Genomic DNA, 15,240 nt, shown 5'->3' with positions numbered 1-15,240 from the left:
GTAAACTGGCCGACTGTTTCAGTCAGCATTCTCCCTCCTTCCGATGTCTGCGTGTTAGCGTTTGTAAAAGCCCTTTCTTTACGGGAAACAAAAAACAACAACGCTAGCAACATAAACGCTGAAAATGGCAAGTTACCCTTAGCTTAACCTGGTCGCTAACGTTATAAACCTTAACAAGCTGCAGTAGCTATTACCCTTTTATTTTGCAAGGATTTAGCTATTTTAATGCCCGGGCTGCCTCCTCTCATGCAAATGTTCCACCAAAACAACACCCGACCACTATTTTGAAGGGGCACCCTCGCAGCATTCTGGGTTTAGTGCCGCCCAAGACAATTATGATTTGTTTAAAGAGATATTAAAAGCCAGAATGTTTTGTTTTTTTCCCTCTTATGCTGGAAGCAGTTGTTCTGGAGCTTTCAATCATTACACATGATCTCCATCAGCAGATGGAGTTTCAACACTTGACGTGGATTTGTGTGTCGTGTGACAACAGTCCTTAAAGTGCTCAGAAAAGTCCTAAGTGTCTTCCTAAAATGAATCTACACCTATAACATGTTTTATTATAAGAGGACACCACTGACTTCTTCGACAGAGGCTCGTGCTTGCATTGTCTGCAGGGTTAAGTGATCTGGAGGTGCATTAATTACATGGATATAAACTGGTTAATGTGCAACCGAGGAGCGCTTAGCTTCATGTGATATCTTGATGTGAACTTCTGGCTTCCGCTTACGTAGCAGCCACTTTAACTGCAGCTGTGGATTAGGCATTACAGAGCCTTTTGTTCAAGCCTGAAGAACTCTTGTGGATTTTTTTTTTTCCACTTGTCCCTCAGATATGTGAGGACTGAAGTCCAGCACGCTGTTGACATGATCATATTTTCATGATGGACTCTAAAAATGGAAAGCTGTGGTCAAAGGTAAGAGAAACTTGCTATAAGTGTGTTGACTCATTAAGAAAACCAGGTTAGTTACGTAACAATCTGTTTCCCAGATTCCCTGGCAGGGATTGTGTGAACTATATAAGACAAAGACAAGTGTAATAAATGTATCCCTGAGCAGAAAACATCAGCGGGGAGCCTCATCCATGATTCATGCGCCAACTGCGCCGTGCAACAGAAGAAGTTTGCAGATTTTTCACACAGTTTGGGAATGATTGGCGTGACAGGAGAGCAGTTTCATGCTTTTTTTCTAAACCTCAAGGTTATCCTCAGCCACAATTCATTCCTCCTGTACCTTAACATACAAGTCAGTGTTTGACTAAGAATCAACAAAAGCCTCGTCATTTTTCTTTTGTCTGAAAATCACTTAGGATGCAGCGTGTTAATACATCCCCACATTTAGCAAACAAATGTAAACACAAGCTGCCAGTGCCGTCTCTGCAGGGAGATCAAAGCCCAGAGCTGTAAACCTCCAGTAACGTCAAGCGTTCCTCCTCGAGTGTCTGCTGTGTGAGTAGGCACAGAATGAGAGATTTAGCCACAGAAAGCCTCTGATTCCTTTCCAATAACCACTCGGAGCTCCTTGAGTCCAATTCCCCCATCTGCTAGTTGTAACAGTTGTGAAATGAATAATTGGTGTCAAGTGGCCCCTGTAATGCCCGCTGTGCTGCTGAGGGCTCGGGCGAACATAAACACGACTCCGGCTGGCTACTTAAAGTACAATCAGGAGCTCAAGTGAGGCTTGAGTCCATCTCTTTCCAGGTATTGTAGATGGTTTTCTCAAGGATCCTGACTTTCCGGTGCGTTCTGCAAGTCTGGCTCCGTTCATTCAAGCCAGAATCTCCACATGAAAACACTTTTTTGTTGTGAGGGGGAAACTGGAAACAATGCAAGAAGAGGCGTATTTAAAGGTGCGCTATGTAGTTTTGGGGTAGAAATCTTTATCAGAAAGAACTTAATTAACTTAATAAACTAAATAAACAAACTCTCTTTGTTTTCATGACTGAATAAACTGAATAAACAAACTGACCTTGAAGGACAACACAATTTCATACTGTTTTACTTTGTTTATATTCGGCGGACCCTGCCACCTTTCTAGCTTCAACCTGTGTCCTGGACCTTTTTTTCCTCTGAGAACAGCTTGTTTATTCAGTTATGGAAAAAATACATATTTCTGAATTCTGTTTCTGAATATTGTTAATGTTAAAATTCTGGTTTTGAATTTCTTCTCCAAAACTACATAGTGCCCCTTTAAGGCCGTTGTACTGTAAATATCAAGACAGGAAATTGCAGGTGTGCTCAAGCCTGGGCGTGGAGACAAATACAGCCAGCCCTCACTGCTGCCACACTCACTCCAGCTTGCACACGGGAGGAAAAGCCAAGCGATCCTTTTTATCGCTTAAAGACATCACATCACTAATCTGCCTCCACATCTTGTAGGAGACACCGTGGCCTTCACTCCGCGAGACACAAGACAAGGTGAGATCCATTCTACAAACTTTATTTAAAGTATTTCACTTCATCATTTTCAGCCTTTTGAACATCCCTCTGTCCTTTCCTTCTTTCTAAATCACTGCGGTTTGCTCAAAACAACATCTTCATTGTCATACATGCTGAAAAAGATTCTTAAAACAGACTTTATGTGGTGTTTTTGAGCCTTTATCATATCGTGTTAAAGAGATGACCACATTAGGATGCATTGAGAGCATTAACAAAGCTCATTGTGTGCGCTGAGTCAATGGACAGCGCAGGTTAATTGAAGTGGAACCAGTCTTTCCTGTCACAGTAATGGAAGCAGCGCTGGTCATTTTAAATTCATCTTTTCAAATATTGTTTGTTTTAGTTTTTCATTCATTTACATCGGGATCAGGTTGCAAAGTGCAGTAGTTGTTTCTCAATCACGACAGGAAGGTGAAGTCGGGCGTCTTCTGTAACTGGTGACTTAATAATCAGTTAAAAGCAGCTAATCAATTGAAGTTAAGTGGAGGAGAGAGGTACACATTCTCCTCTTCACCCAGATTTTTCAAAGTTCATGCAGGAAATTGATTTACAAAATAAACTCCTTTAAGTGGTTTTATTATAACAATTACATCAGTTGAGAATGTGACCCCGCTCTTTAAATTTATATATATATACATATGCTCTGATTTTTTTGGTTTGTTTCACAGATTGATCAGCAGCCTAGTCTTTCATACATAGTCTATCCCGCACAGTCGAGGGTGACCGTCATTTTAACTATAGTTTGATATGTGGATTAAACATGGGTGTGGCCCGTCCTTTGACCAGATAACAATACAGATTGTCAAATAGAAGGGCGTCACTTTGTGCTGGGGTCATAAGGGTTTAGGTAATGTCACTGACAGCCTACAGTATAGAACACGTGTCACAAGTTATGTCTTGATATAAGCAAAGTTGGAAATTATGCAATTCAAGGACTTTCAAGCACTTTTCAAGGCAAACTGATTCAACATTTTTGGGCCATTGGTTCATATAGATCTTCGCATATGCCGTAACCAAGCCCAGTACTCTAAGGATGTCACATACTGTAAAGGCTCAGATGAAAAAGACATTTTTAAATGTTTCATCAACATCAACATTTCTTGTTGCAAATACATATTTTTTATTTTTAAATGTAACGTCTTGTCTTTGGTTGCTGTTATCATCTGAATATGTATTTTATTCATTTCAATGGGACCATGCACATTATTAAAGATGAATGCAGAGCTAGCTTAGTGAATAAACAACACTAAACAAACAAGACAGCCTACGTAATACACATCTATACATAATATATTTTATAACAGTGCATGTAATTACGCTGTATTTAAAGCAACATTATGTAGAAATTGGCATTTTGTGCGATTTGGGCGGGGTGGCTGAGACAGAGACACCATTGAAGACACTGACACAAGCCACTGTACCATCAACATGATTTTGAAGCTGTTATTTTAAGATTATAAAGTTGCATAATTTTGCTTTAGGATTCTCTGTTTATCTTTATTCTGTCCTTGATTCACCCTCTTGGAATCAATAAAGGATTGTGTTATCTTATCTGATGTAGGAGCATTTGAAAGCAATGATAAAGTGGCGACTGACCATATAACTTTCCTTTAACAAATTAAAATTCATAAGCAATAAAACCCTCCATTGTTCAATTTATGGTGTTTCAGGCCACGAACTACAAGGCAATTTTCAGTGGCAGCCAGCGATTAGCCTAGCCTTAGCTTGCAACAGCGATTTGAAGCTACAAACTGACGCCTGATTGACGGATGGGACACGCTACAAATCAAAGTTCAGCTAGCCTTAGCTTCCAACAGCGATTTGGCAACAATGGAGCTGTCCAGACTTGTGTAAAGATAACATAAATGCAGTCAGTAATTAAGCTGCTAAGCCACACCTGGTCTGTATGACCATTAGCTTATGGTGGCTAATGTTATCAAACTGATAGATACTATTGTCAGTTGAATTAGTAGGCTGTGTTTATGACTCTTCTCTACTTATCAAATATGTTTACTTTATCCCATAATTAACTCTACTAAGAAGATGATGTTTTCACTCATGTCCATTTATTGGTTGCTGCTTGGTTTGTTGGTTTGTGACCACGATTGCACAAAAACTACCGAAGGGATTTCCACAAAACTTGGATGGAGGATGGGTCTCAGCCCAGAATAGACCCCATTCACTTTTGGTGTGAATCCAGGATTTTTTTTATATTTTTGACAAAAGTGGCTGCTTTTCATTTAGAGTCACAACATTTCCCTGCAAAACTACTGATAGAGCTGGAACATTTTTATGTACTATATTTAGTATATTGTGAAATTATCCCAGTATAACAAAGTCTTTGTCTCTCACTCCTCCTCAGATCCAAACACTGAAGCCAAATTAATTTTGCAACTTCAGCCTAAGCCCTATCATGTTACTTGAATCCCAGCCCTGTTTGTTCTGCATGTGTCACCTCTTTATCTGATCCCCTGAATACCAGAGCTGTTAATATTAATAAAAAGGTGTGGTTAAGATCCTGGTAGAGTAAAGGTGACCTGACCTTACCTTACACCACCCACTCCATCAATCACTGACCAGCAAGATATTATCCACAGAGGAAAGATTGGACTCTGAGGCAAAGTGCAGCACATGAGCCATAAATTATAGCTGACTTATTTCCCTGGAGAATAACTGCAACCACAGTTACTCCAGCTATTTGTCAATCATAACTTGTAAGCATAGATCCTGTATTTGCATTCATGATATGTTGCCTGCAGCGTGACATCCCACAGAGCCTGTTTTCATACAGCGTGTCACCATAAGCCTATATTCTTGGCTCAGCTGGTGCTACACTGTGTTTGCTTATCAGTGCTGTTGTTTCTGATATCTGAGTCAAGAGGCAGTTTAAGCACCGCTGATTGCAGAACTTGTATGTTGCTATGGCGCCAAGCTGACACTCATTAGGGGGGATTAGAGGTGTTTCGCTGTCAGAGATCCAATCTTTTGAAATGGTTCACTTGTCATGTTGGAGACATCTGTTTCAAGTGAAAAGACAGGGATGATGATGAGGAGGAGGCTTCAGGAATGCAGTGTTTCTCTGTTGAAGTACTTTGGAGACGTTACAAATGAGGATGTGTTTTCTAATGTGGGATTTAAAGGTTCTAACATATACTTTATATTGTTAGACTATGAGCAGGAGTGGGAGAAGTCCTCAACTCTGCAGTTCCTCTCAGCTCTACTGAAAGATTCAGTGCTTTCCAGCTAATTTTTGGGTTTTCCTCGTTCCAAATTTTATTGTTTTGGTTCACGCTTACTGCTCTCATGGCAATTTTTTCCCAGCACTGGCTAAAAACCAACAATGCACCCACCACCAAATAACAGGCAAAGTTGTGTTACGAAGTTACAGTGGAGCGCTCAGCAGCTAAAGAGCCGCAGAGTTGGTGGAGACCAAAAACAGAGCTAAAAGTTAGTGAATATTGGCATTAGATTTATCTGGTGAGCAGAAATATGAAACCAAATAAATGCTAATGTGCAAACATTTGTTCAGTTGTCTGTTAAGCCATTTCAACCAAAAAGTTATAATACTTTTTTGTTGTGTTCACAGAGAAGAAGCAAGTTGATGAACATGACTAAACGAGTCACATCATATAGATATTCATCAGCAATCGTGGTTGTTTGACAATGAAGACAACAACTCCCATGATCCCATACTACTCTCATTTTTTGATTTAGAGTAGCCTAGAGGCAGAAATTACATTTGTGTGTTTAAATCAGTGACAACTTACATGTGTGTGTTTGTTTCAGTTCAGCAAGATGATGACCGATGAAAGTCTCGACGCATTCAGAAATGTCAGTCGAAAGCCAGGCCTGCAGATATGGACCATCAATGTAAGTCAAGACTTACTAAACAGATTTTATGTGTGACAAACTGAAATCTTGCTTTTTTTCCCCTTACTGACTTTGTTGTTTTCTCATTCAGAACATGAAGATGGCGCCTGTCTCACCCAAAGGTTTTGGTAACTTCTTCGAGGGAGACTGTTACATTGTTCTTTATGTGAGTTCAACACTGGCTGACTTCCCAACAGACCACAACATTAATGATATGATTTACGCATGCCTCAATACTATCTGTGCAAATGTGAGTCTTCGATCTGTGTTGGGTTTTTTTGTGCCAGATCTGTGACAACAGGGGCTCGCGGCAATCCATCGACATCCACTACTGGATAGGGAACACCTCCTCCCAGGACGAACAAGGTGCAGCTGCCATCTACGTCACCCAGCTGGACGAGTACCTGGGCGGGAGTCCGGTGCAGCACAGGGAGGTGCAGGGTTATGAGTCTCCACGCTTCAGGGGCTACTTCAAACACGGCCTCATGTGAGTCAAAGAAAGGGCCTGCTGTGTGAACTAGAAGGGGGTGGTGACTGAATAAAGAGTCACACACTCACAAACACACTCACACACACACTCTTGTGCTGTAATCTTCCTGAGACATGGCTTACAACAGTAATCCCTCTGCGTGAAATCATTATGACACAAATTACAGTTGTTTTGTTGAGGCTTAGAAAAGAAAAACACAGTTTTCTCTCGCCCAGTTCATTAACCTCTGACTTTTCATTGTGTTTTATGTAACATTGAGGTAAATGAGCAAAACTATAAACACTCTCGTCTGCTCCTCCATTCATCCTGCCTCCACTGTGCTGTTTTTATTACACTTGACCTTTGGTATTGTACACCGATCTCTCCTCAGCTACAAGAAGGGCGGGGTGGCCTCAGGTTTTCACCACGTGGACACGAATGTCTACAACATCCTGCGACTGCTGCACGTCAAAGGGAGGAAACACGTCACAGCGACCGAGGTATGCAGAGTGGAATATAAAGGGCTGTGTCAGGGATTAATGCTGGCTGCCCAGTGCCTCCCACTGGAGCTATCACAGGCTTCACACAGCTACGCTACAAGGGGTGCTGGCACTCCCTCTTAGACAAATTACGCCGTGCTTGTTGTCATAGCTGTCAAAGTGGGTGTTAATTGCCCCGAGGAGTGCTATGACTGTGTGGTGATTAAGTAATACTTCCCTATGTTAAAAACTGTTTGTTTCTCAGAACGTTTTATGTCTAATGACAGCTTGTACTGTTCATTTGAATAAAGAGAAACTGTCTGATAAGTCTCCATCACTCCACGTGCAGGTGGAGGTGTCATGGAACAGCTTTAACAATGGAGATATATTCCTGCTGGATATTGGGAAAGCCATCGTGCAGTGGAACGGCCCCCAGAGCAACAGGAGAGAGAAGCTCAAGGTAATCCTCCCCTCTGATTGGTTGTAAAGCACTGTAAACATATTATATTACAAATAAGTAAAGGGAAAAATAATCACCAATAAAAAAATACTTAAAGATACAAAAGTATCCAGGGTTTAACAGTCAAAGCTGGTTGAAGAGGGAGAATATATCATTATCTGGCAAAAATCATCATATTTTAGAACCTAATCATGATTTGCATGTACAATCTGAGGTAGCTAGGACCAATAATTGTCAGATTATTATTGTAAAAAGTGAAATATTGCGAATGTAGTGAAGTACCATGAAAAAGAAAAGTGGAAGTACCTTAAAAACGGTGCAGGCACAGTACTTGATCTTACTTTTATTTTACAGGAAAAGCCACAGTTCAAAAATGACAATTACATTTCCACCAGGAGGTCTGGAGACTTTGCATGAACATAAAAGATATTGCGCAGTTCTTTCCTTTTTTGGTATTTTAATTTTAAGATATTTCTACTAACTAACTAACTAATTCAAAGAACAATTCCTTTCAAATTAAATCAGGGAAAACTTGAAAACAAAACAAAAGCAGAACATTGATGCTGGGCAACGTCACGTTCACATCACAGTCATTAAAAAGCAGAAAGAGAATTATGCTGTAATTTCCCTCTCAGGTCTGAATAAAGCTGCATTGAATTGAATTGAATAATAATGTAGCTCGAAGATATTAATCTTATTATTGTCGATAAGTGGTGAAGCTTAACAGCTAAAAGGAAATAAGTTTGGTAATTAGACTGATGACATTATGTAATTATCTATAATCTACATGCTCAGCAGTAAGTTTCAGTTTCAGCCATCCAAAGGAAAAAGCTGTGGAGCTCCTGTTACAGATTATTTCTCAGTGATGGCAATAAATCATTTTTTTTGTACGTTGTGGATGTCTTTAATAACTTCAATCAAATATTCTGTGGCAACCTTTAGTATCTGTTTTCAAATGCAAAAAACAAAACAAAAATAATTTGGTACCACATTCTGTATTTCCTTCACGGTAGAAAACATTACACTAGATCTTAATCTCCTCTCCTCCCTTGTTTGCAGGCAGTCTTGTTGGCTCAGGACATCCGGGACAGGGAGAGAGGAGGTCGAGCTCAGATTGGTGTCGTGGAGGGAGGAGATGAGAAAGACTCCCCGGAGCTGATGAAGATCATGACGGCTGTGCTCGGCCAGAGAAATGGGCCTCTGAGGGAGGCCACTCCTGATGACAAATCAGACAAGGTGCAGAGCACCAACGTCAGACTCTACCAGTAAGGACTTTTTCTTCATCTGCTTCATCATTGGTGCAACATCTTGGGAATATTTTGACTGATTTAATAAAATCCAACACTGTTTCTCCTCAGTGTGTTTGAAAACAGTGGAAATCTGGTGGTTCAGGAAGTGGCCACAGAGCCTCTAACGCAAGACCTGCTGCGCTCCTCTGTAACTGTCTTTTAACCTTCAAACATATTTCTCAGATACTGTTGTTATCCTTAGAAGATGGGTCTCATTGTTTATTATATCTTCTTCTCTCACTCTCAGGACTGTTACATCGCGGACCAGAGAGGCTCCAGTGTGATGGTGTGGAAAGGCAAGCTGGCCTCCAAGGTGGAGCGGCGGGAAGCTCTCAACAGGGCAGTGGTGAGTTCACGAAATAAATCTTCTTTATACTCTCTAATTATTCAATGTTATGGCTCTCTTTGGCCAGGGTCACCAAGTTAAATAGTCATTATATATCAAAGGCATGAAAAATACTCCTCTCCTCTTTCCTACCAGGGCTATATCAAAGCCAAGAACTACCCATCCAGCACCACTGTGAAGGTGATGAGCGAGGGGGGGGAGTCGGCGATGTTCAAGCACTTGTTCAAGTCCTGGAGAGATAAAGGGCAAACTCAGGGTCTCGGTACCACCTACAACGTCGGAAAGATAGGTAACCTCTACACGACCTTTAATTTATTCACATCTGAGTCAGAAAGCCGGAAAAGAAACACACTGAAGACCTTCTGACACTTATTTATGGATATTATCATGGTTGCTCCAGATATATGGAGACCTAAGAGTACACGATTAAATACGCTGGGAAATCAATAATCGTGACTGTATGCTGGAAAAAAGGTATAACGTGACCATGAAATTGTGAAATAATACAATGAAAGTGTTTTCTTCTTTTCACAATAAAAGAGCTCATTGAAGATCCTTTTTATTTAGTTTTAGCAGGTTTTATCCTCATCAACCGAATACGTTTCAGCAAGGTCCGTTTCTGCCAACCAACGCTTATGGTCTGGTTAGGTTTAGGCATAAAAACCACAAGGTTACAGATCGGAAAAGATCATGTTTTGGCAACATGGTTCTGTCGACACAAACACGGCTGGATAATGTCCCAACTTCCCGTCCAAAACATCCGGTGGTTTCAAGCTTACACATGTGAAACATGGTCATGAACACTGGTTTCTTACTTGGCAGCTGTCGGTTTTGTTGCCCCAATGCCCGTTAAAAATAATTAAATGTTTTTTCATTTCTAATTCTGAACACTTTGTCCATGCAGCAAAGGTAGACCAAACAAAGTTTGATGTGCTGCAGCTCCACGCACGTCCTGAACTGGCAGCACAGCACCGCATGGTGGATGACGGCTCTGGAGATGTGACGGTGAGGAGGGAAAAATGCAGAACAACTGTCTTACGCCAAAATACACACAAAGAGTAGACAGGCTTCATCTTGAAATATCTGTATCGTGAGAGGAAAATGCTGAAAGATTTCTTATTTTCGTTCTTTGTTTCATGTTTTTTTTCAGGTGTGGCGTATTGAGAACTTGGAGCTGGCTGAAGTAAATCCACGTACACATGGACAGTTTTATGGCGGAGACTGCTATTTGGTGCTGTACACATATCAAAGAGCAGGCAAGCAGCAGTACATCCTCTACATGTGGCAGGTCAGTGGATATTTTTTAACTCTATTGTGTTCTGATGAATTAAAAAAGAACAGTTACAGCTCTGTTTTAACTTGACTTTTTGTTTGTCTCACACCAGGGCCGTCATGCCACTACAGATGAGATTACAGCTTGCGCCTACCAGGCTGTCAACATTGATAACAAGTACAATGGAGCCCCGGTCCAGGTCAGGGTGGTCATGGGAAAGGAGCCTCGCCACTTCCTGGCTATTTTCAAAGGCAAACTCATCATTTACGAGGTGCGACTTTTCACACTAAGGTCTACTTTTTGCTGAATTACAAATGCTCAAATTCGGAAGGCTGGAGAAATTACTCCTGCAGTACAATAAGAAAAATGTTTTACTTCTCAGGGGGAAAGCACTCCTCCATTAATTCTCTCCAATGTCAGAAAATTGTACAAAACACTCAGCAAAATACAATTTAAAGAAAGGTGGTAAAGATATTTGTGTATGTGTACAAATCTCTGCATGCATGTAATATATGTGTTTGTGTTTGTGTGCATCTTTAGGGTGGTACAGGCCGACCTGGTGTGGTGAACCCGGACAAAGGTGCCAGGCTCTTCCAGGTGAGAGGAACCGACGAGCTGAACACTAAGGCCACTGAGGTGCAGGCGAGGTCCGCGTCTCTGAACACCAATGATGTTTTCCTGCTGAAGACGGACCACGTAAGCTACCTGTGGTACGGAAAGGTACGTGCGTCGTTATGGAACGCTATGAAACATTGCACAAGCCGGACATGAACTCCCTTTTGAGGAAAAGAAATGTAAGAACGTGGGTTGTTTCCACACAAATCCGCATTTGTTTGATGTCCTCCTCCTCCTCGATCCGTCTCCAGGGCTGCAGCGGGGATGAGAGGGTGATGGGGAGAGCGATGTCTGATGTGCTGTCCAAGCAGGACAAGCAGGTGGTGATGGAGGGCCAGGAGCCAGCTGAATTCTGGGTAGCTCTGGGAGGAAAGGCTCCCTATGCCAGCGACAAGAGGTAAACACAGAAAGCAGCGACACCATGCCTTTGAATCAGGTTTTTTGACTCATATTCAACTCAGGTCTTGTTGTTCTCGACATATTTTGTTTTTACTGACTATTATAGTTCAAAAAAGAAAAAAACAAACAATTAAAATAACCTATAAACACAGACTTTTCTCCAAAAGTCGTCCAAAAAGCTGTTTAATCATATTTTGAAACATTAATAAGCTTACATTTAAATCTGCAAGGATTATTTTTAGATCGAGGTCAGTGGAATATGCCCAATGTTGTCTGGAGCCAATGAAATATGGTCTGCGCATCCCCACCCCTCAACACACACACACACACACACACACACACACACACACACACACACACACACCGAGCAGATTACACAGCTTTAATGTCAGCGAGCTCTGTGTTGTTTGCAGAATGCAGAGGGAGGAGCCTCTTCACAGTCCCCGGCTGTTTGAATGCTCCAATCAGACGGGCCAGTTTAAGATGACGGAGGTGGACGACTTCGCCCAGAGCGACCTGGACGAGGAGGATGTCATGCTGCTGGACACCTGGGAGGAGGTGAGAGGTCAAAGGCGGGAGAAATCAGCCGAGCTTTAGGTTGATGCGTGGAAAGATGCAAATATTACTCCACTTGCCAGAAGCTGCTTGATGACGTTATATTTAACCGTTGGCCTGAGCCAGGCTTGCTGTTTTCCCACGTTCTCATTCTGTATGCTATGCTAAGCTACGCTAACAGCCTCACACAAAGTGTTGGGCTGTTTAATCTGCAAAAACCTCAATCTTTATAAGATATTTCTGTCAATAATTGAGTAATTTCTAGTGCAGTGATAATATTTCATCTTGTTTTTAATATAAACCAACTTGTTGTCCGGAAATGAGGATCCACGCTTTGTTGAAACCAGAAAGAAAATGTCAGGTTGTGACACTACAATTATTAAAAACTGGTTGAAATATTCCTGCTACACTGGCAGATTTATTATTGCACCTTTTAATAAATGCTTATGGACTCACTTTCAGAATAAAATGACGCGTGTGAAGCTTATAAAGAAGCATAAAATAGATATACTCAAGTAAAGTACCTCAAAAGTGTATTTAAGTACAGTCCTTGGCTGTGACTGGAATGTCAGTCGTCATGTCAACAATAAGTTCATTAAGCTCTGAAACAGATTCATCTCTCTTTTTCTTTCACCTCAGATTTTCTTATGGGTTGGAAACTTAGCCAACCAGTACGAGACCAAGGAGGCGTGGAACAGTGCGCAGGAATACCTGAGGACCCATCCAGCAAGCCGCGACCTCGACACACCCATCGTCTTTGTCAAAGAGGGCTACGAACCGCCCACTTTCACCGGCTGGTTCAACGCCTGGGATCCTCATAAGTGGAGTGTGAGTTTGTTACAGCGTCTTTGATCTCAGTGAGAGGCACTCGAGTGTGTTTAACACAAGAATGCAGCATGATTAAGGCCTCACAAATCAGTATGGTATTCTATAACTGTAGAGGAGACGCAAATATCACATGAACACTATGAATAATTTTGTGCGATGTGGATGATTTCATGGACTGTTTGAAGATGAAGACGACCCTGCATGCTCACTAATTTTCAATCCCCGCTCACTTGATCTTCTCAACAGGGAGAGAACTCCTATGAGGAGATGAAAAAAAAGCTGAGTGATGCAACATCTCTCTCACAGATCACTGTAGTAAGTGATTGACTGACACTAATCCTAACATTAATTGACTAACTGTACTAACATCACAAATGTCGCTAATGTGTTTACAGTTTTGATGTACATATCCTCAAAAGATATGATTTCACTCACCCATGTCCTGTGTCATCAGGATTTCTCTAATCTCAATAAGAGTCCAGGGGGTAGTTACCAGGCCCCAGGAAGCCCCATGACCTCCCCTCCAGTCTACAGGACCCACGGAGGTGAATTCTCCCCTAGATCCGCTACTCCCACCAGCCCGTCCACCCTGAGAGCCCGGTCCCCTACGCTCATGAACCTGTCCCCCTCCTATCGCTTCAATCAAACATTCACAGATGGTGGCACTAAGTCCCCCTCTGCTGGACACTCTGGGAACTTTCTGGACCCAGAGCTGCTCATCAACAAGTCTCCTAGTGAGCTGCCGCAGGGAGTGGACCCCAGCCAGAGAGAGGTGGGTGCAGTATTATGGATCTGGTGCACCGCACAAAAACATGGAAGTCATTATGCGCAAGATGTTAATAATTGTGTGAATGCTGCAGGCATGGATGAATAAGTGAACTGACCTCCTTGTTGGAAAGTCATACTGTAGACCTCGTGTTTTCTGCTACTGATCCTGATTAGTCTCCATTAGTATTATAGATGTAAACTAAAACTACTTTAACGTTGACAGCAGAGAAGCTTTTGTTTAGTATTTAGTGTATTATCTGTGCCGATTGTGGATTTGCTGCAGCAGGAAGCTTTGAACAAAAAATGTTTTTAAACCAACAGAAGCACCTGAGAGTTCTGCTTCACCTGCAGAGTGTCACAGAAACAGTCACAAAATAACTACAAAAAGATAAAGCAACAACGAAAGAGACACACAATAACTACGCAAGTGCAAAACGGCTATGAATAAATGTAAAATGACTAAAAAGAGATGCAAAACAACTTCAAAAGGACAGACGCAAAACAACTACAAAGGGACAAAAAATGACTACAAAGACACAGGCACAAAATAACTACAAAAGGACAGATCAAAAACAACTACAAGGAGAAACAAAACAACTACAGAGAGACACAAAATCACTACAAAGAGATGCAAAACGGCCACAGAGACAAAAAACAACTACACAAAACATACACAAAATGACTATAAAGTGAGACAAAAAACTACAAAGAGATGCAAAATAATCAACACATCACAAAAAATCAGGTGCAAAGAGACATGGTTTCCCTTTGCTGCTGTATTTGGGTTTTTTTCACATGACTGTGCCTGACTCATTATCCCTCCTTGGCTTCAAGGATGACTGTGACTCAGTGGGACGTGCTAAACATCTTGTAATTATTATGTGTATCCTGCGCTAATAACATAAAGTGGACAGTAGAGGTCAGCCTAACTGTGTTCTGTGCTCCCATTTCAGGCCCACTTGTCAGATGTGGATTTTCAGAACCTGCTCGGCTCGAGTCGCTCAGACTTCCTGCGCCTGCCGATGTGGAGGCAGACTGACTTGAAGAAAAAGGCAGGACTTTTCTGAGGAACATTCACTGTTGGATTACGCAGAAATGTTGTCAAACCTGTCTCACTGTAATGCAGAAAATCTTATTTGTAAAACATGCCAAGGCAGCTGCGACATTTTAGCTGTTTTTGAGAAAGACAGGAGTGGAAGAGGCCTTAATCATTTCACTGGAATATTTTCAACCATCAACAAAGTTTAAGTGATTAAATATGTTGACTAAATTTGGTTTATTAACATGATTGTGATAAAAAAGAAAACAAAATTCAAGGTCATTTTAAACTAATATTATTTCTGATGGTTATGCTTTATATTTATCTTTATTTGTCAATGTGTTATGCTGATGATCGAGTTTTCTCAGGAAATTATTGTCATTCACCACGACTGAATCACTTTTACTATGAAT

At 41.4% G+C, this 15,240-nt stretch overlaps 1 protein-coding gene across 3 annotated transcripts; it reads left to right on the top strand.

Moving 5' to 3' along the window:
* The first annotated feature begins 840 nt into the window (after positions 1-840).
* On the top strand, positions 841-15,238 carry vill (villin-like). 3 transcript variants are annotated; one of them, XM_084339792.1, is made up of 21 exons: positions 841-916; positions 2,378-2,416; positions 6,229-6,307; positions 6,399-6,473; positions 6,595-6,794; positions 7,168-7,276; positions 7,605-7,715; positions 8,775-8,980; positions 9,074-9,152; positions 9,252-9,350; positions 9,486-9,639; positions 10,255-10,355; positions 10,501-10,638; positions 10,736-10,894; positions 11,164-11,343; positions 11,490-11,635; positions 12,051-12,195; positions 12,832-13,020; positions 13,267-13,335; positions 13,475-13,792; positions 14,742-15,238. In XM_084339792.1, exons 1-21 carry the CDS (start codon positions 897-899, stop codon positions 14,853-14,855), a joined length of 2,730 nt encoding a protein of 909 aa, XP_084195918.1. In that variant the 5' UTR covers positions 841-896; the 3' UTR covers positions 14,856-15,238. The 3 variants fall into 3 exon arrangements, with proteins under 3 accessions (XP_084195918.1, XP_084195917.1, XP_084195919.1); XM_084339791.1 differs by having other exon boundaries at positions 6,224-6,307; XM_084339793.1 differs by lacking the exon at positions 13,267-13,335 and having other exon boundaries at positions 6,224-6,307.
* Positions 15,239-15,240: the final 2 nt, after the last annotated feature.

The sequence above is a fragment of the Pagrus pagrus genome (assembly GCF_965226575.1).
Source record: "Pagrus pagrus genome assembly, chromosome: 20".
Lineage (NCBI taxonomy): Eukaryota > Metazoa > Chordata > Actinopteri > Spariformes > Sparidae > Pagrus > Pagrus pagrus.
Note: the sequence above shows the minus strand (reverse complement) of the source record. Positions and strands in the feature narration are given on the sequence as shown.

Coding starts and splice junctions, on each gene's coding strand:
- vill (XM_084339791.1), top strand. CDS start 881: ATGATGGACTCTAAAAATGGAAAGCTGTGGTCAAAG. Junction 917..2,377: donor ATGGAAAGCTGTGGTCAAAG/GTAAGAGAAACT, acceptor CACATCTTGTAG/GAGACACCGTGGCCTTCACT. Junction 6,795..7,167: donor TACTTCAAACACGGCCTCAT/GTGAGTCAAAGA, acceptor ATCTCTCCTCAG/CTACAAGAAGGGCGGGGTGG.